Source organism: Dipodomys ordii, unplaced genomic scaffold (assembly GCF_000151885.1).
Source record: "Dipodomys ordii isolate 6190 unplaced genomic scaffold, Dord_2.0 Scaffold48, whole genome shotgun sequence".
NCBI lineage: Eukaryota > Metazoa > Chordata > Mammalia > Rodentia > Heteromyidae > Dipodomys > Dipodomys ordii.
This window is the reverse complement of record NW_012267264.1, coordinates 9092559-9116200: the sequence shown is the minus strand read 5'-3', so window position 1 is coordinate 9116200 and position 23642 is coordinate 9092559. Positions and strand designations below refer to the sequence as shown.

Here is a 23642-nt window from a genome sequence, read left to right as displayed (position 1 = left end):
CATTCCTCCCTTCCTCCTACCTCTCCAGCCTCTGCTAATTCTAATCTCTAATTCTAAAAATGCCCCTTTCCCAATTCTACATAAGAGTAAGACCATGTGGTATTATGTCCACTAGGTTCAGCCATATCGTTGACAATGGATTTTATTTCTTTTTATGTATAAGTTATGTATGACACATGTTATTTACCTCTTCATCAGTTGACAAATGCTCAGGTTGATTCCATTCTATGGCTATTATAAATAGTGTTTCAATAAACATAAGAGTGAAAAATGCCTTTTTTAACACATTGTTTTTATTTTGTTTGGACATATAATTACTATTATTATCTTTAAGCAGTTGTACAAAGGAGTTGCCATTTAACAAAGCAGATTATTAACACAATATATCAATGTCACCCCCTTTCAACATTCTCACCTATCCCTTCCTTACCAACTCCTTCCCTCACTATTCTTATTGTTTATTTGCTTGTTTCTTATTGCTAGTACTGGAGCTTGAACTCAGGGTGTATTCATCTCTCCTGGCTTTTTTACTTATAGCTGGTGCTCCTACTACTTCAGCCAAACCTCCCCTTCTGGCTTTTTTTAAATTTAAATTTTAAAATTATGTTTTTATGTGGTACTGAGGGCCTCCAGGTGCACTCTACCATTAAGCCACATTCCCAGTCCCTCCCCCCTTTTTTAATTGATTATTTACCTCTGAGATTTGTCTGCCTGGACTAGCTTTCAAACCTGGATTCGCAAACCTATAATTCTTCTGAGTAGTTAGCATTATAAATTTGAGCCAACAATGCCTGCTGCCCAATTTTTAACTCAACTATTTTTTTGTTTTTGCTATTGAATTGTCTGAGTTCCTTATATATTCTAAATATTAGCCCAGTTTACAAATCTCCTCAAGTTTGGCTCTTCATTGTTGATTGTTTTCTTTGCTGTATAGAAGCTTGTTTTGATGTAATCCCATTGTGTCTATTTTTTACTTTGTAGACTATGCTTATTAGTTCATTTTCTCCAAATCCGCCTGGATTCTACAGCTCTAGGCATTAGGCAATTACTAATTAAAAGACACAATTTGTGCCGGGAGCCAGCCAGTGGCTCATGCTTGTAATCCTTGCTACTCAGGAGGCTGAGATCTGAAGATCGCAGCTTGAAGCCAGCCCAGGCAGGAAACTCTGTGAGACTCTTATCTTCAATAAACTACTCAAAAAAGCCATAAGTGGTGCTGTGGCTAAAATGGTAGAGCACTCACATTGAGCAAAAGAAGCTCAGGGACAGTGCTTATGCCTAGAGGACTGGCAAGCCCCAGGACTGGCAAAACAAAAAACAAAAACAAACAAAATAAAACAATTTTTGCATTTCAGATGAATAAGTGATTATCACTCAAAAATTGACAATGTCTGAAAATCATTTGAGAAAATAAAACTAGAGTTGAAAGAGAAAAATGACATTTGCATTAGGAATACAACCACTATGTGGAGTTTAGATGTATCTTTTTATAGACATTTTTAGAACCTGGCTTACTGACATTTGAAAATACCACTGCTCCATTCTGCATCTCACATGAAGACATTTGTGATGCACTACTTAAATTTCACTTTCAGCCTCATATCCCAGGGCAGAGGGCTAATTTTGGTGTCTGCTAGAATAATAACTTGCCACTTGCTGCTATGAAGCTTAATGTAGTTACTAGAATTAAAAATAATGAAGCAAAGAGCTTATTTCAGACAACCAGGCAATTGGAGCAGCTGAACACTAAAATACTGGCTTGTCTGGTGGTTTCTCCTGCGGCTTCTTATCTCTGGTGTATAGGCCTTTACCCAGAGGGAGACAGTTTATCACACCTTCCAGCAGTCCATCTTCTGTGGGGCAGCAGTTTCCTCAAAAGAGAAGTAAATTAGTCATCAAACTTTTAGAGAATGTATTGAGAAGAAAAACCAAATATAGCATCACACTTGAGTTTTATACTCCCTGCCTGAATTGTCATTGTTTTTTTAAGGCAAACTTTTCAATTCTAAGGTAGCAGAGAGTTTCAAAACAAAACAAGTGAATTAATAGGCAGAAAAAATTTAGAATGAACAGAATAGAACAGAATATGAAGTTTAGTAAAATAAAAAGTAGGAATAAGGTGGGGTGGGACCAAGGGGAGAAGGGATAGACAAATGAAGAGCAGAAGGCAGGAAGAATACAGTAAAAAAAAATCAATGCATACTCTACAAAATTAAGAAAAGTAAGAAAGGTTGTGTTGGAAGGATGGGTGAGAATCTTGAAAGGGATGTTATTGACCAAGAAATTGTATTCATAAACTTCTTTGTTGAATGCCAAAAACAAAATTTCCTTTCTGAAAAAAAGAACAGAACAGAGTAGGTTCTACTTTGTCATATAATCCTATCTGTTGAAACAGGAATATACATATGTGTAATTATCAAGCTCAACAGCAAGTTAGAGTACTTCACTGTGTTGTAACTTTTTCTTAAATGTATCAAAGAATTATTAAGAAGATGTATATATTTCTAATGATGAATCCTATATCTCACAAAGTTTGGTATGAGGATGAATTAGCAGTCTATTTCTTAGACGTACTACTTATTTTTGTTATGATGGAAAGTTTGTGTTGTATTTTTAATTCAGTTGACAACTCAGTAGATGCCTAGCTATTTTTCTTTTTACATAAGTTAAATATCCTGATAAACTTCTTTTCTCTCTACTACCTGATTTCCTATAGAAATATTCTATACTTATTCCGATAATTCCTTCACCTGTCACTGTGACCTTTGGTTCCATATTACCAGAATTCCTCAGACTATTAACCTGTAATTCATATTGTCAAGGAGGCTGAGATCTGAAGATCATGGTTCAAAGCCAGCCTGGGCAGGAAAGGCCTTGAGACTTTTATCTCCAATAAACCACTAGAAAACTGGAAGTGGCTCTGTGGTTCAAGGGGTAGAGCATTCGCCTTGAGCTGAAGAGCTGAGGGACAGTGCCTAAGCCCAGAGTTCAAGCCCTATGGCCAACTCCCCCCCCCCAAAAAAAGAGTAGCATCCTGTTGAATTTACCCTGCAACATCTGATATGCCCAATTTCTACCTTAGTGGTATTACAGATCTCCCTCTGAAATAATTCCCCAAACTGCCACCAAACATAGATGTCTTAGTCATAGTTCTGCTCTGTCTCATTGCCTGCTACATGAAATCCACTTTGGGGTTTTTGGTGTACCTCAGTGGTAGCACCTTCAAGGCCCTGGGTTTGATGCTCAGAAGTACAGAGAGGGTAGGGTGGGGAATTTACCTTTCTTGGCCTGGCATTTGAACCAGTAGTCTCTTCTCCTGCCTCTTTTCATCCACCCTATTCAGTAGCCTAATCTCTTTCTGTTTACTATGTAATCTACCTGGGCTCTAGGCCCTCTTTATTTTTTCTTTTCTAGTCTCAAGTTCAAAGCTGATCTTTCTTTTTAAAGCTGAATTTTCTTTAATAACCCAGACCAAAGACATTTCACTCATTAGTTTTCTCTAATCTAGCTAGCTAGCAGTATTGTTTCCCCTAGGTTTATCTGTACCTTCCACTAATATGTTTCATATTATGTCCTATGTTATTTGTGTGGCCACGTTATTTTTCCCTCTCAAGGGAATAATCAATCTCCTTATCATCTTATATTCCACCATTGTTCTAGTTCTGTCTTATGCTTTTTTGTAACCTATGTACTGCTTGGATAATTGAGTAAACTAATATTAACAAATGTAGATCATCTACTGAAAGATGTTTTAGAATATAAATGGTTGTTCTATTTTTATTAATGTCCTTCTTACCTTTTCTAATTATTGCCATATGTTTTATACTCAACCTTTATTTGTCCAAGCAAGTAACTGTTGCCAATATTTTGAGCTTTCTTTTATCTCTGTTTCAGCAAATTGAGCAATGAGTTACTACATGCAGCTTTGTAGCATGTAACCTTTCTAAATCAACTATGAAGGTTTCTGTAACATTTTTCTGTTTAACTTTCAGTAAAAGAAAGGAAATAAGAAGTTAGAAACCAAAATCTCTGAAGATGATAGAAAAATCCTAGCACTTATTGCCTGGCTGATGTTTTTTGAGGACTTTTTTTTGTGAACATAAGAATTACCAAGAACATCAAAGGATTACTGAGGGTCCCTCATTTTTGCTATGAACGTGATCCTGCTGCATACCATTTGGAGCATTACTTATCAACTTTCTTAAAGGAGTATTCCTTGATTTCACATTTTTTTTCTGCATCTCAAGCCCAAGAATGAGTTAGAAGCACTACCTCTGTATTTCTGAGCAACACTCAAAGTTATAGTTGCCTGTTCATTGTGCTCCGATCTCTTTTACCTATGAAACCTAGAGATCCTTGAGAATAAAATTCTGTGTCATACATCTTTGTAGCTCCCAAAATTTTATACATAACCTAGCATTTAACATATGTTAAATGTATCTACTGAACTCTTGAGCTGGTTACTTTCCTCTGAAGTCAAGAGATTTTAAGTAGTACATTAAAAAAGAGAGAAGGCAGTTGAAAGCAGGCAGATAAGGATACATAATACCTGAGTACTGTGTCAGATGACAACCAAATTGTGTAAGAAGACTCAAAGAGCACATCTGTTTCACAGGAAAATAACCTAGGGTGTGGCAACTATTTCTGAAAACATAACTGCACATCAGCACAGCACTAGAATTTATGTTCATGTTGGTGAATTAGTTAACAATGAAACATTGAAATATATTTATAACATTCTATTTAAGAGTGTAATCAACTGTATAAATACATCTTGGTAAGATTTCCTTATAAATTTGCTCTTCAAAATGAATCTCTGTACAGATAATTTCTAACATATTGTGAGTATTGTTGTTGCATTGGTTCCCTCCTTGACCTTTGTCTCACCATTCTGTTGTTCCCCTTTCCTTCCCTAATTCAGATAAACATATATACAATACCAGGGTACCAAAATCAAATACAGTGACAACTTGCAGGGGAGAAAGTGGGAGAAATATGAGGGAAGGAGTAGCAAGTTTGACAAGAAATGTACTTATTACCTTATATAACCATATCCCTTCTGTACATCACCTTGACAATAAAAAACATAAATGCTTTTTGTAAAAAGTAAAATAAAAATTATATTCAAGTTCTCTGCCCATTTTTTTCAAAAAACAAAATATATCTCTGGTGTTTAATACGATAAATCCCTAACTATTCCAAACAATGAATTTCTAAGGGTTTTACATAGTCAAGATCTTGCTATTACATTGTATTGCATAACATCTGGGACTGACAGTCCCAGAGAGTGAGTAGTCATCACTGTATCTACTTAGCATGCATCTCACTATCCAGTTACTTTGGGGGATGGTAGGTACTATGTCTAATAAGACCTGGACAGGCATTTCTCCTGTTAGTCACCAAAATAGTGTTTCCTCATTGAAAATAAAAGTGCAAAGATGCTATGAGATTTTGGTTTAGTTCTCCTTTAGGGTTATTAAGGCTTTCATGTAACCAGACTTAGAGCAGTAGTTCTTCATGATGGGAGGAGAGGTTGACAGATGGTCTCCCTCCAGCAAGGGAGAAGGTGACGGGAAGACTGAACACTTTGTTGTTCACACCTATACAGTCTGCTCCAGTCAGTTCCTTTGACCACATTAGAGGAAAAAAAGGGGAAAAATGTGGTCAGCTCCATTCCTCAGTGGAACCAGATGCCCAGCAATGCAGAAACAAGATACCTGTAAAGTTGCCAAGGCAACATCAAGGGTAGAGGGAAGAGTAGACAGAATGATTTATGAGGATTTTTTTTTTGCCATAGGAACTATTCTAAAAATATACTCCCATGTGCTTTTTTTGACACATAAATGCTACAGGATTTATTAACGAATTGGGATATATATATATATATATATATATATATATATATATATATATATATATATATAATGTTTGAGATTGTATCAACTCAAGGAGACCAGGGAAAAGATCAAGGAGAGGAGAAGCAGAAGTGCCTTCATGTGCTTTTGAATCCTTATAGAACAGATGCTATGCTTGCATGTAAAATTGATCTTATAAATCTTAAATTTAAGATATACCTAGAGGAAAAAAATCTTATTTACTATGATGACATTTTATTTCCATATTAAAAAAATATTCTCCAATGAGTACAGTGGCTCATGCCTCTGATACAAGCTACTTGGGTGAGGAGCAGAGCAGGAGACAGAGATTAGGAGGATTGTGGCTGGAGTCCAGTCTAGACAAAAAGGAGACAACACCATTTCAATTAATTAAAGTTGGGTATAGTGTACATGCCTGTCATCCCTCACCATGTAGGAAGCATCAATAGGAGGATTGCTGTCAAGGCCGGCCTGGGAATAAATATGAGACTATTTGAAAAATAACTAAAGTGACCAAGGAGAGAGGCATTGTTCCAGTGATAGAGCACCTGCCTAACAAACACCAGGTCCTGTGTTTCGACCTTAGGACCATACACACACACACAAACAACAACCCCCCCCCCGCCAAAAAAAAAAACCACTATCTTCTTCTTACCTACTACTTTAATATTAGCATATATTTTTAAGAAGCATTACATATCAGAATATGGAGTAATGTCATGGTGATAGAAGTAGAAATTATACTTCAATTATGAAATGTTGAGAAAGAAGCTGTTGGTGTATGTAGACTTGGCCATTCTTATGTCATTTCTGGGTACACTGCCATAGGCAAACATTATCAAATGTGTGTTTCATTTTCATGAGTTGTATCATTGATTGAGTCAGTTTCATATAGCTGCATAATGGGTTATTACCTCACAGATTCTCTGTGGGTCAGTAGTCAGGCCTGGCGTGACTTAGCTGGGTTGCACAAGAGTTTCTGAAGAGTTTACTGTGCTGTGATTCCAACTGGCAGGTAAGAAAGAAGCCTCTTTATGACTTCTTGAGGCTGCTGGCAGAAATCACTGCTATAAGATCTAAGGACTTCATTTTCTTACTGTCAGTTGTAGAGGCTTCCTGCATTCTGTTACCATACAGGCTTTTTATTACTACTTTATTAAGCTCACAAAGTGAGTTCCTACTGTATCTGCTATGAAGGTGAAATATTATATAGTTATCAATTAGAAGCAAGTCCTGTGTCCCAATCTCAAGGGAAAGAGTGGTTAATGGTGTAATTATCAGGTGGAGGAGGGTGATCACTGGGATTACCTTAGGGTTTGTCTGCCACAGGGTCATTCTGAGAAAGAGAGTAAAGATGCCCAATGATTTAGCCAAAATATCCAACAAGACTATAATACTAATAAGTTATTTAAAGAGCACCTCTCCCTATACAGATGTTCTTGTTCTGTTTGTGTGTCTTTTTAAATGCATACCATTATCAATTTCAGTCAACTTTTCATAACAAAGAAACCTTTTATTTATTAATTATGACCATTGTACAGTCCTAAATAAAAACAAATGAGTATAATGTGTATATTTTTAATCTCTTTATAAAACACACAGTATTTTTTATTTATCAAAAAACTTTGGTATCTTTACCTCAAGTGAATCAGTGAATTTCACTAAATCTTTCCTTATGTGTTCCTTACTAAGGAGTGCTCTTAAGAGCACATCTACTAAAGTACTTCTACTTCAGAGCTGTTCCTCTTTTAGAAATGTATTTCATTGACTGCTGTGCTCAACCTTTCAGAAACCAACTGAAAAGTATATATGTTCATAATTATAATACAATAAAGCAAGCAAATATTCTGTTTTGGTGACTAAAAATAATGGTGAATGTAGAAATATTTTTAGTTTGGAGAGGAAGGTTTGAGAATGTTGGTTACCTCAGATTCCAGCTGGAAGTTACAAGCTCTAGGACACTACGTGTTTATTTTTTCTTCCTTTTAGAAAACTTGCTCCTTCCACTCATTGACTGTTGCAGAAGAAATAACAAATCTATCTGTCTGTCTGTCTATCTATCTATCTATTTATCTTTAATGGCCAGACAAAGCCTCCTCAAATCTCTGTTCAGTTGCTGGTGACTGTAAAATACAACAGATGACAGCCAAACAAAGCTACTTAGGAGTGAAAATAATTAGTATACATATAGGATAATCTTATCACATGAGCTGAAAAGCTCAAAAGCTATGTACATATATCCATATAAGATGGTGCTAAGTGAAATGAACCCCAAGATATAGACACAAGAGGTCTGTCTTTGTTGTTGTTGTTTTAAATGTACTATGTGATTTTTTTCCTTTGTATGTTCTTCCCCCTGTGGTATATCCCTTGTCACTGTACTTGATTTTGGTACCCTGCATCTTGTATATACATATGTCTAATCTGGGGAAGGGGAATAACAAAACGCTGAAACAAGGACACAGGATGACCCATTGCAACAACAATACCCACAGGACAGTATATTGGAAAAGAACTTTACAACTTTGAGTGGGGGTGAGGGTGGGGTGGGGAGTGAGGGAGGTGGGAGAGGGAAGGGATAGTGGGACAACAACAAGGGAAGGGCTAACAATGATCAACAAGTGATGTACTCATTGCCTTCCTCATGTAACTGTTACAGCATCTTTACAATAAAATAAAAAAAATGAGTGCAGGGAGAGGAAGATTTGTTGTGGGGAAGTCTAGATAGCAAGGATGAACAAAATCAGTGCACCCTCTTGCATCTAGTCTTTGTAAAGGGATTGTAATTCTAGATTCTTCCTTTCTTAACACTGCATCTTCTTAAAAAGGCCAAGCTCCCCTCTTTATTTTTTATTTCATTATTGTTACCATCCTTTGCCCAAATTGTCCTCTTATCCCTTTCCTGTGATCTTTGGTCTACTTCACTTTTGCATAGTCTTCAGAACTCAGTTTAGATGTTGCCCTCTCTGGAACATCTTCTCTGACCTTCCCAGAGTGCATTCCTTTTGTGCTTTCATAATATCTTGTGCACACAATGTCTATGCAGTTATTGTGCACACAATGTCTATGCAGTTACTAAACTTCGTGGTAGTTGCTTGTTGATGTCTGTGTTTCCTAGCTCTGCTGGGAGAGTGGGAACTGTGCCTGAGCCATTCATTCTTTATCTGTGGTTTCATTCATAAACAGAAGTTTGTTGAATGAGTGAACATAAATTCTTTATTCATTTTGGTAGTATCACTTTGTTTTCTGGGTTGAGCTCAGCAAAATCCTACTTGTAATAACCTCCTAAAACCAAACCGGATGTGACTCCTATTCACAAATCTGAAAAGAAATGTCAGTATCCTTGTAGAAATCTATTAAATCTATGGATGTTTTGGAAATACTCATTGTATGTACTGTGTGAAGTTATTTCTCTTTTTTTTTTCCTTTTTCTCCCTTTGGTTTATCCCCTGTTGTCCCCTGGTTTTGATTTTGATACCTTGTATCAAAAATATACTGTTTATACATTTATCTGATTTGGGAAAGGAAAATGGAATAACAAAATGGTGAGACAAAGGACAAAGGGTGTACCAATACAACAGATACTCACAAGACACTTTGTTGGAAATGAACTTTACAACTTGTGCAGGGGGGTGGGAGTGGGGGGGAAATTGAAGAAAATGAGGGAGGGGCTAACAGTGATCAACAAGAAATGTATCCATTACCTTATTTATGTAACTGTAACCTCTCTGTACATCACCTTTACAATACAATACAATAAAATAAAATGAAATCATAGTATTAAAACCACTGCTCAGTATAGTTAGTATTGTTGTTTTTCATTTGTTGTAAGGTTGAAATACTGGTCATTGGCTCATCAAGGGTTCTAATGTCAGTTCCTACAAAATATGTATAAAAGCTGCTTCCCTTTTTGACAGACCACTTTTTGTTCTGTTCTGTTTTGTTTTTGCTCCTTTCCTCCCTCCTACCTGTTATTCTTCCTTCCTTCTTTCCTTTTTGTTGTACTGGGTTTTTGAACTCAAGGCCTCACTGAGGAATGTCTCTAGTTCTGGCTTTTTGCTGGTAAACTGGAGATAAGAGTATCATGAATTTGTCTGTCTAGGCTAGCTTGAACTTTGGTCCTCAGATTTCAGCCTCCTGATAGGATTGCTTATAGGCATGTAGCCATTGGCACCTAGCTTGGTTAACCTTTTTAATGGGACTCTTCTATGATTCTAAGAATTCTAGTCATCAGAAACTAATGAGTTAGCTAGAAGGAAATAAAATGAAAGAGTTGGTTTCACTGTCATACTCATACATTGCTCTCCTTTTGTCTTTCTTGTTTTTACAGTGAGTATGTTTTTGAATACTTTAACACCGAAGTTCTACGTGGCCCTGACAGGCACTTCCTCACTAATATCAGGGCTTATTTTGGTAAGTGGTAGAAACATTTTAATTCAAAAAAATGTTGATTTTCTAACTTATGTTACTATATATATGAGAAGAATCTGGAATAATGTATGTCAATACTTTGCAGTAATAGTCTGGTGCATGTGAACATGCCAGGAGAGGGCACTTAAGACTTTCCACCACTCAGGTTGCTTCCTTCTGAAATATCTGAAACAAGATTTTTACACTAACTTGTTGAAATGAAAGACAAATATAAATATTATAGAAAATGAGAATAATTAATCAATTTCTAATGCCTAATATACTGTAAAATCAATGTGTTTGCTTATCTAAAAGTTGTTTTCATGCTGTCATAAAAACTTATTAGACATCAAGTTTTGTAGAAATACGCCATAGATTGTAGCAATTTTAACTATTTCCCATTGCATCTTGCATGCTCTCAATGTTTATATTTATTTCTTTATTGTTTTCTTAAAAATCCCAGACAAAAAATACTATAGTTACCGTTCTTATGGATCCATTACCTTATACCTTATACTCAGGAATGTAAAATTGTAATACCTAAAGTTGTTTATTCTAATGATCACAAAAGGGAACCATCTAAACTCAGCCTAGCATAATTAAATGGACTTTAAGGAGAAAGGGGCTTTGGAAATATTTTGCTTATGTGTATGCATATTCTTGCAATTACTAATTATTATAGAAACAGGCACAAGAAAAACATTATAGAATTAATATAAAAATGATCAATACAAAAATGAATGTTGTAGGGGAGAACGTTGCAAAATATGTGGAGAAAAGAATATAAATATTTAGAATGATGGAAGCTTTTGGAAGATTGAGCTTATAAGGAGCTCAAGTAAAAAGACAGAAAGGTATATAGGACAGAAATGGGAAAACAGATGGTTGTGTAGGGGGATATACTTTTTTAATGAGATGATATATCCAGGTTCACCTTACTCTGTTGTATTACATGGTTTATGTGAGATATTTAAAGTTAGTTGTATACAGCCAGAAATGTGCAGAGTATTAGTTCCTGCTGATAGCCTAAGATGGAATTCCCAAACAGAAAGTTGTGTGTTGGCTGCAAAAATCAGCCCACAGTGAGGGAAGTATATTATAGCTTTAGCCTAAAATGAGTTGAAACAAGGTGGCAGTTTATACCATGTTGCCTCTTAAATACTACCCACTTGTGTCTCTGTAGTGTCTTCCTGTTGTATAAAGACTTGAGGGAAAAAAATAAGGACTCCCCTAAAGAGTTGTTGATTAAAACTGTAAGTTGTTCGTAATATTCCTCTTCTGGACTATATTTTATTTTGGAATTATTGTCATTCCTACTTTTTTTATGTTGAGATTTCCTTTTGAAATAATGGTGTTATTTTAATAAAATTACTTTGCAGAGAACTTTAACGACCTCACATTGATCTTCAAATTTGGTAGGGTGAACGGGGAAATGAGAGATTTTCATAGAATATAAAATCTGAACGTCTGGGAACCACTGCCTTAAGAGACCAAAAACTTAAAGAATTTACTTCATTTGAACTGGTGGAGGAACAACATAAGTTGTCTAAAAAAGAAAAAGTAGCCTGGCACACAGTTCAAAGCCAGGCCAGGCAAGAAAGTCCATGAGGGGCTGGGAAGTAGCTCAGTGGCAAAGCGCTTGCCTAGCAAGCGCAACGTCCTGGGTTCGATCCCCAGTACCAAAAAAGAAAAGACAAAAAAAAAAAAAAAAGAAAGTCCATGAGACTCTTATCTCCAACTAATCTCAGAAAAAGTTGGAAGTGGTGCTGTGAGTCAAGTGTCAGAGTGCTAGCCTTGAACAAAAGAACTCAGGGATAGTGTCCAAGCCCGGAATTTAAGCCCTAAAATGTGCAAAAAAAAGAAAGAAAGGAAGGAAGGAAGGAAGAAAGAAAGAAAAGAGAAAAACACAAATAGTTGAGTTTAAAGATATTTGAGAATAAGGAATGGAGAAAAAAATTACATAATCTCTAAAACGTTCTGGGGACTCAGGTAATAGATCTGAGATTGAATTTGGTGGACCAAAGCTGGGAAAAATTGTTTTGCTAGAAAACAGAATATTGAAGATAGAGGAGAGGTTCATTCGTCTAACTTTCTTGGTCAAGCAGAAATTTTTCAATAGTAGACAATATGCTACTATTTAAAGAAAGAAACTGTACTATGTATGGAGAGTGAACATAATCCGGAAGAGGACAGAGGATAACAGCCAGTGGGAAGGGAAATAATAGAAGGGGGGTCAGTTTAATGAGAAATGATGGAAGACAATCCTGTAGAAGAACCAAGGAGAGTTGACTTTCTAGGACTTTTAAGTCGTGCAACCTAAACCCTTTGTTTTTCAGAAGAAACATTGGAGGCTTCCTAAGGGATAAAAATACAGTGTTTTAGGAGAATTATAAAAGTACATTATCCACAAATATGAAAATAACATAGTGAAACCCACCAAAAACTTAAAAAAAAAGAATGAGCATTGAGAAGGAGTAATGAATGTAACTGAGGTGAATTTATTCAAAATACATTATATGCATGTTAACTATCAGAGTGAAGCCCATTTGTACAATTAATATATGCCATTAATTTTTATTATTACAAATAGGGTTTGGGCCCAATTCATATGGTTACTTTGTGGCAAAGGCTTCAGGCCAGCCTTGAACCCATGCTTTCAGATCCTACCTTAGAATTATTAAATGAACTGAGGAAACTCTAGACTTGACAAGTGATTTCACATGCTTGATAAACCTTTACAGTGTTCTGAAAAAAGGCAATCTTTTAGCATATATTCTTTTCAAGATTAGTAGAGCATTACTACAAGTCTACATCTAATAGTTATCATGTGTATTTGAAATATTATTTTAACATTTTATTCTGAAACATCTCTGAAATATTTTTGGATTAAACAAATAAAAATAAAAGGGAACTTAAAAAACACACACACCACAACTAGTAATTCCCTTAGGTGTGGAAAGGGCAGTTTTCCTTCATTCCTCATCCCTAGATGTTCACTTGAGACATCTACTTAGGGGATGTTCACTATGTGCCAGGTACCAACCTAAAGCACTTTCTAGGCTATTCACATTACTCTTCACAGCAAGGCAATCAGGATATTGCTGGTATCTATTTTTACGAGGAAATTGGCTACGTAGATAGAACCAGCAAGTTCATAGACTGCCTTCGACCGAACAGCTCGTGGAGGGCAGAGCAGGATTGAAGCCCAGGCTGTCAGTCTCTTATCACTCATTTCACTGCCTTCCTGATGAAGTTGCCAGCTGGTTTTCTAGCCTGCTGAACAAATGGTAGGTCTGGATTTTATTCCAGCAGTGTGTTAGGGTTGGTTTGCAAGCCATAAATTAATTACCACAGTGTAGGTTATTGCCCTTCACTCTGGTGAATCAGGCCCAGGGGTCATTTCCATTCAAACTCAGGGATGGTAAAGTCCCTTCAAAAAAGAGATTTCCCTGAGTCATGTTCCTTTTGGAATCTGGGCTGGTGTGGCTTCCTCTCTTATTTGTAGTGCAGCTGCTGAAAGTGGATGGTCACTGCTGAACTGTCGTATGGTCCATTTGCCTTATAGCTTTCTCTGAAAGCAGAAGTGTCTCTTAGAGGAAGATTTTAAAAGACCTTTCACAGAACTGCAAAGCCAGTTCTGAGTAACTACAGTGTGTGATAATCATTCTTGATAGCTTTAAGCTCTGCCTTAGAAATTGTTGACACTGGTTTCACTTAGCCTCTGGGGACTCAGCTTAGCAAGGCTTTGAAATGAACCCAGGATGAGGTTTCTAAGCTATCATTATTCTGCTCAGTACATTTCAGGGAGAGGCAGCAGTGAGGTAAAGGATCAGGTGCTTTGCAAAAGAGCTGTACGCTTAGTATGATTAGTGGTTTGTTTCCTGGCATGAGGGAGGCCATTACCTAACTGCATTCCCCTGAGCTATGTTCTGAGAGCCTGCCATGAGCATTCAAAATAGAGGGCTGCCCCTAAGGAAATTGGCTATTTGGGAACCTTCAGATTCCTGTGCTGCCGACTGAAATTATCATGCCATTTGATGTCTAAGGGGAAGAAAGGTCAAAACTAAAAGCCCAATATTTTCTCTGAAGAAAAAGCCAATTAACTAAACAAATATGCACAGAAGTAAAACTCCCTTGGCAATTGCTGCTGTCTTTTATACCAATGTGTTTTAACATAGGAATATATCCTCTTAGAGCTCACTGGTAGCTCGAACATGATAAGTTTGACACTAGCATTGAATTGTTTCTACTCTTCTCTTTGGTTCCTACCACAATACCCATCCAGTCAGCCTTCTCCCTTGCTTTATCTCAAGTGGCTCTTTGTGTGCTTGGCACGAGCTTTTCTGTCCTGGTCCAGTTCCAACAGTGGGAACTGCACCTGTCATCAAACTCCAAACCTGCCAATTTTGTCTTTTAGTTGCTAGCAAGAACATGTCCAATCTGCTTGACATAGCCTTTTGGACAATGTTTATTTCAGAAGAGAAAATATCTAAGTTTTGGATTGTCCTTTAAGTATGGAAGGGTGAATATGTGAAGGAATATTCCCCTTTATTTTCTCAAAATATTGGTAAGGTAGAGAAATTTCAGTTTCAGTATGTTGTAGTGACATCTATGGATCCCTGCATCTGAACTAACTTGTATATAGATATGTTCTTATGCCTACATTTTGTTTTGGTTTTTGTTTCAGCCCTAGGGGTTGTACTCAGGGCCTGGGTGCTATCCTTGAGCTTTTTAGCTCAAGACCAGCACTCTAACACTTGAGTCACAGCTCTAGTCTGGCTTTTTTGGTGCTTAACTGGAGATGAGTCTCATGAACTTTCCTGCCTAGGCTGGAACCACGATGCTCAGAACTCAGCCACCTCGTAGTTAGGAATACAGGCTTGAGTCATCAGTGCCTAGTGCTTCTGCCTACATTGTATACACACATAGACACACACACACACACACACACACACACACAGAGAGCCAGGAGGGAGAGAAAGAGAGAGAGGAGAGGAGAGAGAGAAAGAGGGGGTGGCGGGGGACACCTTCCAAGGCATAAATTTTGTAAGTCAAGATTATAAGAGAAAATCAAAATAGTAAACAAGACAATTCATGGATTGGATATAAAAATGTTTTGGGGAAAGTAGAAGAGATGATAATTGCATAGAAATTAACCGAAACAAAAGGTCTATTTTTTGCATTCCATCTGTATACTAAGCACTCATTTTTCATTTAGTTTTTCACTGAAATTCCACATAGTAGGTATTATCTTGCCTTTATTATGCTGGGTATAATCAGTTACAAAGGATAAATAACTTGGCAAGGCAATAGAGCAGATGAGTGGTGTGAGATTTGTATCATCATTTCTCTATTTCCACCTTTCCCTCCTGTTCAAAAATACAGGATCGAGGCTACAAGATTGATATGTTGTCTTGCAACTTTTTTTTTACTCATCTGAAGAATTTCACCCGCATTTCAGGTAGCATTTTACTCGATACTCATGTGGTAATTCTGAAGCTAACAGGAAAAAGACTTGGAGAAACTTGATTAGAAAGGCTGTAGGGTGTGGGGAGCAGCATATGAATGTCACACCAGGTCAGTTATGAAGCAGCCTATCACAGGGCTCTAGAAGGCAGGATGAGAGAGTTGATGCCAGATGGCAGGGAAGCCTCAAGACAATGGGAGGAAACTGAGGCACGTTTAGCCTCATCAGATTACAGCTTCTAGGTTTACCATGAAAATTAATGATCTTCTGCAGGAGACCAAGTGCCAGGCAAAGCGAGTATGTTGATATTGTCACAGTATGTGAATATGAGCATTTGAGTAGATCTAATTGACAACCAGATGTAGCATTAAACTGATAACCTTTTAAGACACGTAATTGCAAGACTGAGGTAACAACTAACCTCCCAAAGCAACCTGATTTACACCAGTAAAAAACCTAAGGACTAGGCTTGGGTCCCTTGCTGGGTAAAAATGGAGTGAAGACTAGAATTTACATTGATTTATCATAACATCATTCTGCCTCTCATTAAAGCTGCTACTTGGGAGACAGATAGTAGAGAGTTGAACCTTTTGATATTTTCATCTTAATGGACCCACAGGTAGATATGAAAGAGAGGAGTAAAGGCAGAGGGAATGAAAAGAAAAGGAAGAAGAAACAATGTAAAGAGGTAGAGAGGAAGATGACAAGCGTTTCAGGAAGAGACTTGTTATTTTCTTTTTTTTTTATTTTTCTGGTTGGCAATGGATTAGGTGAGATATGGTCAATTTAGAACAAGAACCAACATTAAACATAATCTGTAATTCTATTTTATTTGTGTGAACATTTTTTGCTCTCTTCCTTGCTACATAGGAATAACTTGTTGACTACACAGAAGATTCAGGACTGAATGAATTAATTGTATTAGAATTATCTGGGGAGCTTGTTTAACATAATGGATTTTGAACATTACTTGAATAAAAATCTCTAGGACCTGGGAAGGTGGCTCAGTGGTAGAGCATTTGCCTTGCATGCATGAGGCCCTGGGTTCGATTCCTCAGCACCACACAAGCAAAAAAAAGCCAGAAGTGGCGCTGTGGCTCAAGTGGTAGAGTGCTAACTTTGAGCTGAAGAGCTGAGGGACAGCGCCAGGCTGTCCCTCATTCTAGAGAAGGATCTCTAGAAAATAGGTGCTATCATAGCAATTAATTAGCGGGGCTTGGGGAAAAATTTAGCATCTTCCAATTCTTTTTCTGTGGCTTCTCCACAGGAGGATGACCTTCTCTACGAGACCATAGTTATTAATGCTACAATAGAAAATGCCATCTTGTAAACATATAGATATTGCAGTAGGCTTTAGACCTTGAAACCTGTTTTGTTTGCCTTTTTAAAAAAATCTTTTCAAGCCATTGCAACAGCTGTCCAGTAAGAGAGATGGAAGGGTATGAATGACAGTTCATCCCACAGCCTCCAGGACTATTCAGGGCAGCAAGTGGCTAGGGAGGGGTTGGCTGAGATTTAGGAAGCAGGAAGTCAAGACCCATTCTAGCTATTCAGTATTCTTAAACAAAACATACAGAAACAAAGTGTTTTTTTTTCTTTAAAAAAAAGATATCTATCAAGAGAAATTGGGAGGGATACTGAAAGGGTCAAGGGTATGGAGGAAGATATACATAAAAATTCAAAAGAAAAAAATATAATACTTTTCAATTGCCAATATTTATCTCATTTAACTTAGATGATATATTTTATTTAAAAATTTGCCAAAAGATATAGTTTTGAAGACTTAGAAAAAGTTGCAATTTTGTCAGTCTTTTTATCTGGGAATAGATTGCCAGACAGTTTCATATTTCCTCTGTAATCTCTCCCATCATAGTGTCCACCTTCCTGTGGCTTTATTATTGACTTTAATTCCTAGCAACCTCTTAGCCAGCTTCAGGCTTTGGCATCTCTCTATTTTTCACTGGTTGGAAGATGTTGATGTAGAATTAATGAAGTTCTGTCCTAAAACATTTTGGGGGAAGTATAATATAGGGTCTAGCAAAGTCCCTGACTTAATGAAGAAAAATGTTCTATATATACAACATATAACTCAAAAGAAGTTGTCTTGTTATATGGGAAGACTTTACACATCATCAGGCAAAAATTAAATTTATGATCTGCTGTAGGTGGAAGGGCCTTGTTCATGTCCCTGGCCCAGATTTTTGTGTTCTTGTATAGGTATAAATGAGACACATTTGTACCTCAGGCCAGCAGCAAACCTAGATCTCTGCCCCAAGCCCAGTGCTCCTTGGTCATTCGTCTACATTTTTTCAGTAGTAATAAAGATGGTCATTGAACATGAGTAACTGGCCAGTGGTCTGAACTCTGAGTATAGCTGTTATCTCTGTAGGGTGTGGATACAAACTATTTCTTCAATCCTTACATTCCTAATTCCATCCTCACCTTCTTTATTCCCAGAAAATACAGAGTATCTGTCCTTAATACATTATCCATCCATTCCATCTTCCAATCATGTGCCCATACTGTCTTCTAATCATCTCTCTTTCTCTCTTTACTGGCATTAACCAAGTGCTTAATCTTACCTTATATCCAACATTAGTAATTAACCCAGAAAAACAAGAGAACTAGCTAAGATAACTCAACCAGGTGTCTTATTTAAAAGGGTGTTTGCTTTTAAACTAGCTGGTAGGTCATTGTTGGCTTCCTAAATGCCCAACTCAATTGACACTTTTCAGTTACCTTCTTTGTTCTGTGTTATTATTGCTATGGAGTGTGAATAGGGAAAAACATTAGAAAAATTAAAAAATTGAAACTAAGGAACACATAAATGTATGTTTTAAGTTTTTTGATTATTTTGCAGATTAGACATTGTTTTATTCTTGTGGCAGGCCCACTAAGCTACTATGCATTCCAGAACAACTTTTAAATCAAATTTGTTTATGAAAGCTTTGCTGTTTACCTTGTAAGTATGCATGGGGAAAATGAATTCAAAGTGACACCAGATATGTATGCAATTTAGTGACATCATTTGCCCATTTGTATCTGTGTAGCGCTATTAAAAATAGGTGTTTGCCCAAAGTGTTGATGTGTTCCAGGACAAGGGAAATATTGTTATACTAAGACCTTAAATTAGAAGACTTGGTTTGAAATTTCAGTAGGTTTCCAGTTCTTCCTTTCTTCTTTTCCTAGTTGTTCATTCAATACATATTGGAAAGATAAAGGTTCTCTATACTAACAACTCTTTACAAAGCAGTGACTAAAGTATTGATGTGACATGATAGGCTGAGAAGATCATGCTTTAATGCAACTACACTCCCCAAAACATCTGCATGAATTATCTGTTATTCATGCATTAAAATCGAGTGGAAGAGCTGTCTTCTGTTATAACACCAATGTCCAGTTAATTTGAGCCATTTGCCTTTTAGAATGAATTATCTAGCCCTATTTGATAGACTATTTCTGGATTGTGTTTTTTACAACTAAATAAGCATACAATGTCAAATGATAGAGTGACATGAAGGCTACATCTATTCATTTTTGTTTATACAAAGCAAGGGCAAGCATTATGAAAAGACCTGGTATAATAGTGGTAGAGAGCTGTGGCTAAAGGCTAATCAACTGTTTAACTTGTGTTCCTTTGGTCAGCATCAGTGCATCTTGATGTATAGTCCCTTAATCCTCATGTAAACAGACTCTGCACATAATCCTTTAAGGTCCCATTTGATTCTACTATAGTAACTGAGAGATCTCAGTTCCTCAAGGGCATATGTGGTAGATGGAGGACTGGAGAAGATGGGGAGAGGATCAGCTTACCAGGAACAATCTCTGAGAAGCATTATCGATCTATGGCTTGGACTTACAGTAGCAGTGGCCAGATTGTTGTGACTCACTGCTGTTTGATAGAATGAGGAACTGGCAGGTGCCCCAACAACAGAACATGGAAAGCAGAGCAAAAACTTGTGGCAAAGAAGACTCATTTTCACTAGTGTCTGAGAGCCACTACCACATCTGTGACCAGTACATTCTTTGGTGCCTTTCATTAATGGCAAAGCCATTAATCTCGGGACCATGGTCAGGACTGTGTGGTGAGGGATACTCTTTGTCATAATTAATTAATAACCTGATGCGGTACTAGCTTGAACTGTTGGCTGGCCAAACAAGGGATGCCTCATAGCAGTACATGAGGTGTACCAACCTTGGAGGTATGTACATCATTGTACATGATGACTTTGCTATTGTCCTTGAGAAATAACTATGCATCTGGGCAGTCAAGTAGATATTTCACATAGGGTTACTATGAAAATTGTGAACTCTTGAAGATTAACAATAAACATCATTTCTACGTTATAGTTGAATGTAATAGTATTTATACATCATTGTGTTTATAAAGCACTCTTTTAGCCAGAAGACATTGTTAAGTCTCATCACTTTTGTGCCACACATGAAATGTGTGTTGGGTATTTGAGACAGAATATTACTATGTTGACCTGGCTGGCCTTGAACACTTGGTCTGAAATGGTCTTTCTGCCTTAACCTCTGGAGTGCCTAGCATTATGTGGGCATGCTCTATGTCTGGCTGCCTTTTATCCTTTTATTCTGTTAAACAGGCATTTCTCTCTAGGAAGATCTTAATTTTAAAAGCTATTGTCCTATTTTCTTTGTGTTGGTCCTAGGGCTTGAACTGAGGGCCTGGGTGCTGTCCCTGAGTTTTGTGCTCAAGGGTAGTGTTCTACCAGCTTTTGGTGGTTACCTGGAGATAAGATGTTTCATGGACTTTCCTGCCCAGGCTGGCTTTGAACTATGATCCTTAGATCTCAGCCTCCTGAGTAGGTAGGATTGCAGGCATGAGCCGCCTGCATCCGGCTTTTCTTACAATTTAATGCAGATATGTTTTTACAAAAATATAAAATGCCAAGAATCTAAATATTTCATAAGCTATTCTTTAAAAATTAGCTTATGCATTTATGGGGTTGTCTTTCAGCTAAGATGATGTAGAGTTTTGAATATTATATTAATTCAGTTTTCTTCAGAATATTCTTTTATACATGATTGTATACTGTTTTTGAACACCAGTCTTTAACAGAGAAAACCATTTTGAGAACTTTAAATGTTGTACTGTTAAACATTTTTTGGAAGGTCAGTAGAGTTACCAAATATATTTTATGGACAAATATATGTATGCAGATTATAAGTGGTAAGGTCTGTAATTGTGATTTTTTTTTCTGTTCTAGATATTTGAATGGTGGTATTTTCGCAAGTATGGAACATCTTTCATTGAACAAGTCTCAGTAAGCCACTTGCGCCCCCTTCTGGGAGGGGTTGACAATAACTCTTCCAACAATTCTAACTCCAGTAATGGGGACTCCGATTCCAATAGGCAAAGTGTCTCAGGTATGAAAAGTCTCCCACAAAATCATTATGAACATCAAACATCAAAATGTTCTTAAAAGATTAATTTTCAGAGGAAAACATAAACTTCCTTTTCTGAGACAATTTAAATAGTTTCTAAGCATCCTGGGCGAAGGAAGTGCTTATGCTATTCATTTTTACATTTTTCCCCCCATTTGATTTAGCTAATGACCATTTATTTACTTCATCTTCGCAATCTGAGGCCAACATTATTGTCGGTAGTTTTATCAGAACTCAGTGAATGGATAAAATTTTTTACATGATAATTACAGGATGTTGTGTGTAACTAGATCTATTACATCAGATTTTTTTTGCTTAAAGCTTCATGGCTTTCTATTCCATTGACAGTAAAGCCCACAGTCCAGATTCCTCAATACAGCCTAAACTGCTTGTTACTTGTCTCCACAACTTCAGGCTTCTGCCACAAACTAGTCTGTCTCCCCTACTCCCAACCTCTCTCTCTCTGTGGAGGGGGTGGGGTGGGGGATACTACCAAGGCCCTGTGGTTTCTAGGCAAGAGCTCTACCACTTAAAGTAACACCCCCAGCCCTAGTCCCTCCAGTCCCTTTCTTTTTTTAATTTTTATTTATTTTTTATTGTGAAAATACTGTACAGAGGGGTTACAATTACATGGACAAGGTAATGAGTACATTTAAAATACGGAACACTTCACGAATTTGTGTGTCATCCTTGTGCAGGGGCCATGCTAATCTTTTCTGTATCGTTCCAATTTTAGTATATGTGCTACTGAAGCAAACACATGCACACATGCATTTGATTCTTAGTACTCATTTAATGAGTTATTAGGTCTTTGGTCAGTCAGATGTGAGTAGTACTGGACAGCCCCGGTACACATCTTATTCTGAATAGTGCACAAATGAGAATGGCACGTTCCGGGCAACAAAATTGTTTGGGACTTAGTAAACTCACCTAGTTTGTGAAATAGAAAAAGTCCTGCACATCAAACCATTAGTTTAACCAGCTATTCTAATAAGTGTGTTATTATTATTATTATTATTATTATCATCATCATCAATATCATCTTTCAATAGTTGTACCAAGGATTTCAATTCAACGTGTTAGTTTATGAGTACAATGATCTTGATCTAAATATGGCTTGTTATTCCAGTGGGGAATCTTAATCATTTAGTCATAATCATATAAGCATGAGTAGGTACTTTTCATCACTTTGTATTTGCTTTGAAGACCTCACAGATTAATGGGCTTGCTATCTGACTTAAGTTACTGTGTCTTTGAATGATGTAGAACATTTTAGTAAATTAAAAGATTGGAAACAGAAAGCATGCTCATTTTGCCCATGTAATTGTAACCCTTCTGTACGGTATTTTCACAATAAAAAAAAGGAAGCATGCTCATTTAAGGGCATTTATTATCATGAATATTCATGTTTTCATCAAAGTCTGTTCCCTACTCAGCTTCAGTCTCTTGACATTCCTTAATGAAATGTACAGTCTATATTCTTATTACTATCATTTTGTTGTATGCATGCAGCAGTACTGGGTTTTTTACTCTAGACCTCTGTTTTTTCACTCATGCCTGGAGCTCTACTGCTTGAGTCATGCTTCTAGTTCTAACTTTTCGCCTGTTAAATGGAGATATGAGTCTGCCTGGACTTGCTCCAATCTGTGATTCTCTGATTTCAGCCACCTGAGTAGTTAATATAATAGTTGTAAGCACTGGCAACTGGGCCATTTTGCTTTTTTCTTAGGGAATGCCCAGATTAAATCTTGTTTGTTATGTGAATTACAGTGCTATTCTTCATAAAAGAGAACCTAAGCCCCTTTACTGCATATTTTCAACCAGGAAATCATCTACAATCCTAGCTTAATTGGAAAACTAAGACAAGGAGAAGGAGATCACTTGAGCCCATGAGTTCAAGGCCAGCCTCATCAAACCAAAAGATAAACATATATTCAAAAATCATGGAAATGATCAGTTTGGGGTGGGTTTTTTTGGCAGTACTGGGATTCAAACTCAGGGCTTTATACTTGCTAGGCTAGTGCTCTAATGCTTAAGTCATGCCTCCAGCCCTCTTGATTTTATTTGTATCAAGATTTTATTAGGCGGAGACTGAATTTTGGAATATTAATAATAATAATGACAGATGCTGGAGGGAATGTGGCCAGAAGGGAACCTTACTGCATTGTTGGTGGGAGTGTAAACTTGTTCAACCACTTTGGAAAGCAGTATGGATGTTCCTCAAAAGACTCCACACAGAGCTCCCCTATGACCCAGCAATCCCACTTCTGGGCATTTACCCAAATGACCACAAACAAGACAATACTAAAGCTACCAGCACAACTATGTTTATTGCAGCATTATTTACCATAGCTAAGACATGGAACCAACCCAGATGCCGCTCAGTAGATGAATGGATCAAGAAAATGTGGTATATATACACAATGGAATTCTATGCCTCCATCAGAAAGAATGACATTGCCCCATTTGTTAGGAAATGG

The 23642-nt window shown here is 37.0% G+C and overlaps 1 protein-coding gene across 6 annotated transcripts in view; it reads left to right on the top strand.

The window, feature by feature from the left end:
• St7 (suppression of tumorigenicity 7) overlaps positions 1-23642 on the top strand; it is a 205862-nt gene that overhangs the window by 85871 nt on the left and 96349 nt on the right. For all 6 annotated transcript variants that reach the window (XM_013020002.1, XM_013020006.1, XM_013020001.1 and 3 more), the window contains exons 2-3: positions 10207-10289; positions 20985-21144. In XM_013020002.1, coding sequence (XP_012875456.1) covers positions 10207-10289; positions 20985-21144 — 243 coding nt within the window. The remainder of the gene's footprint in view (positions 1-10206; positions 10290-20984; positions 21145-23642) is intronic.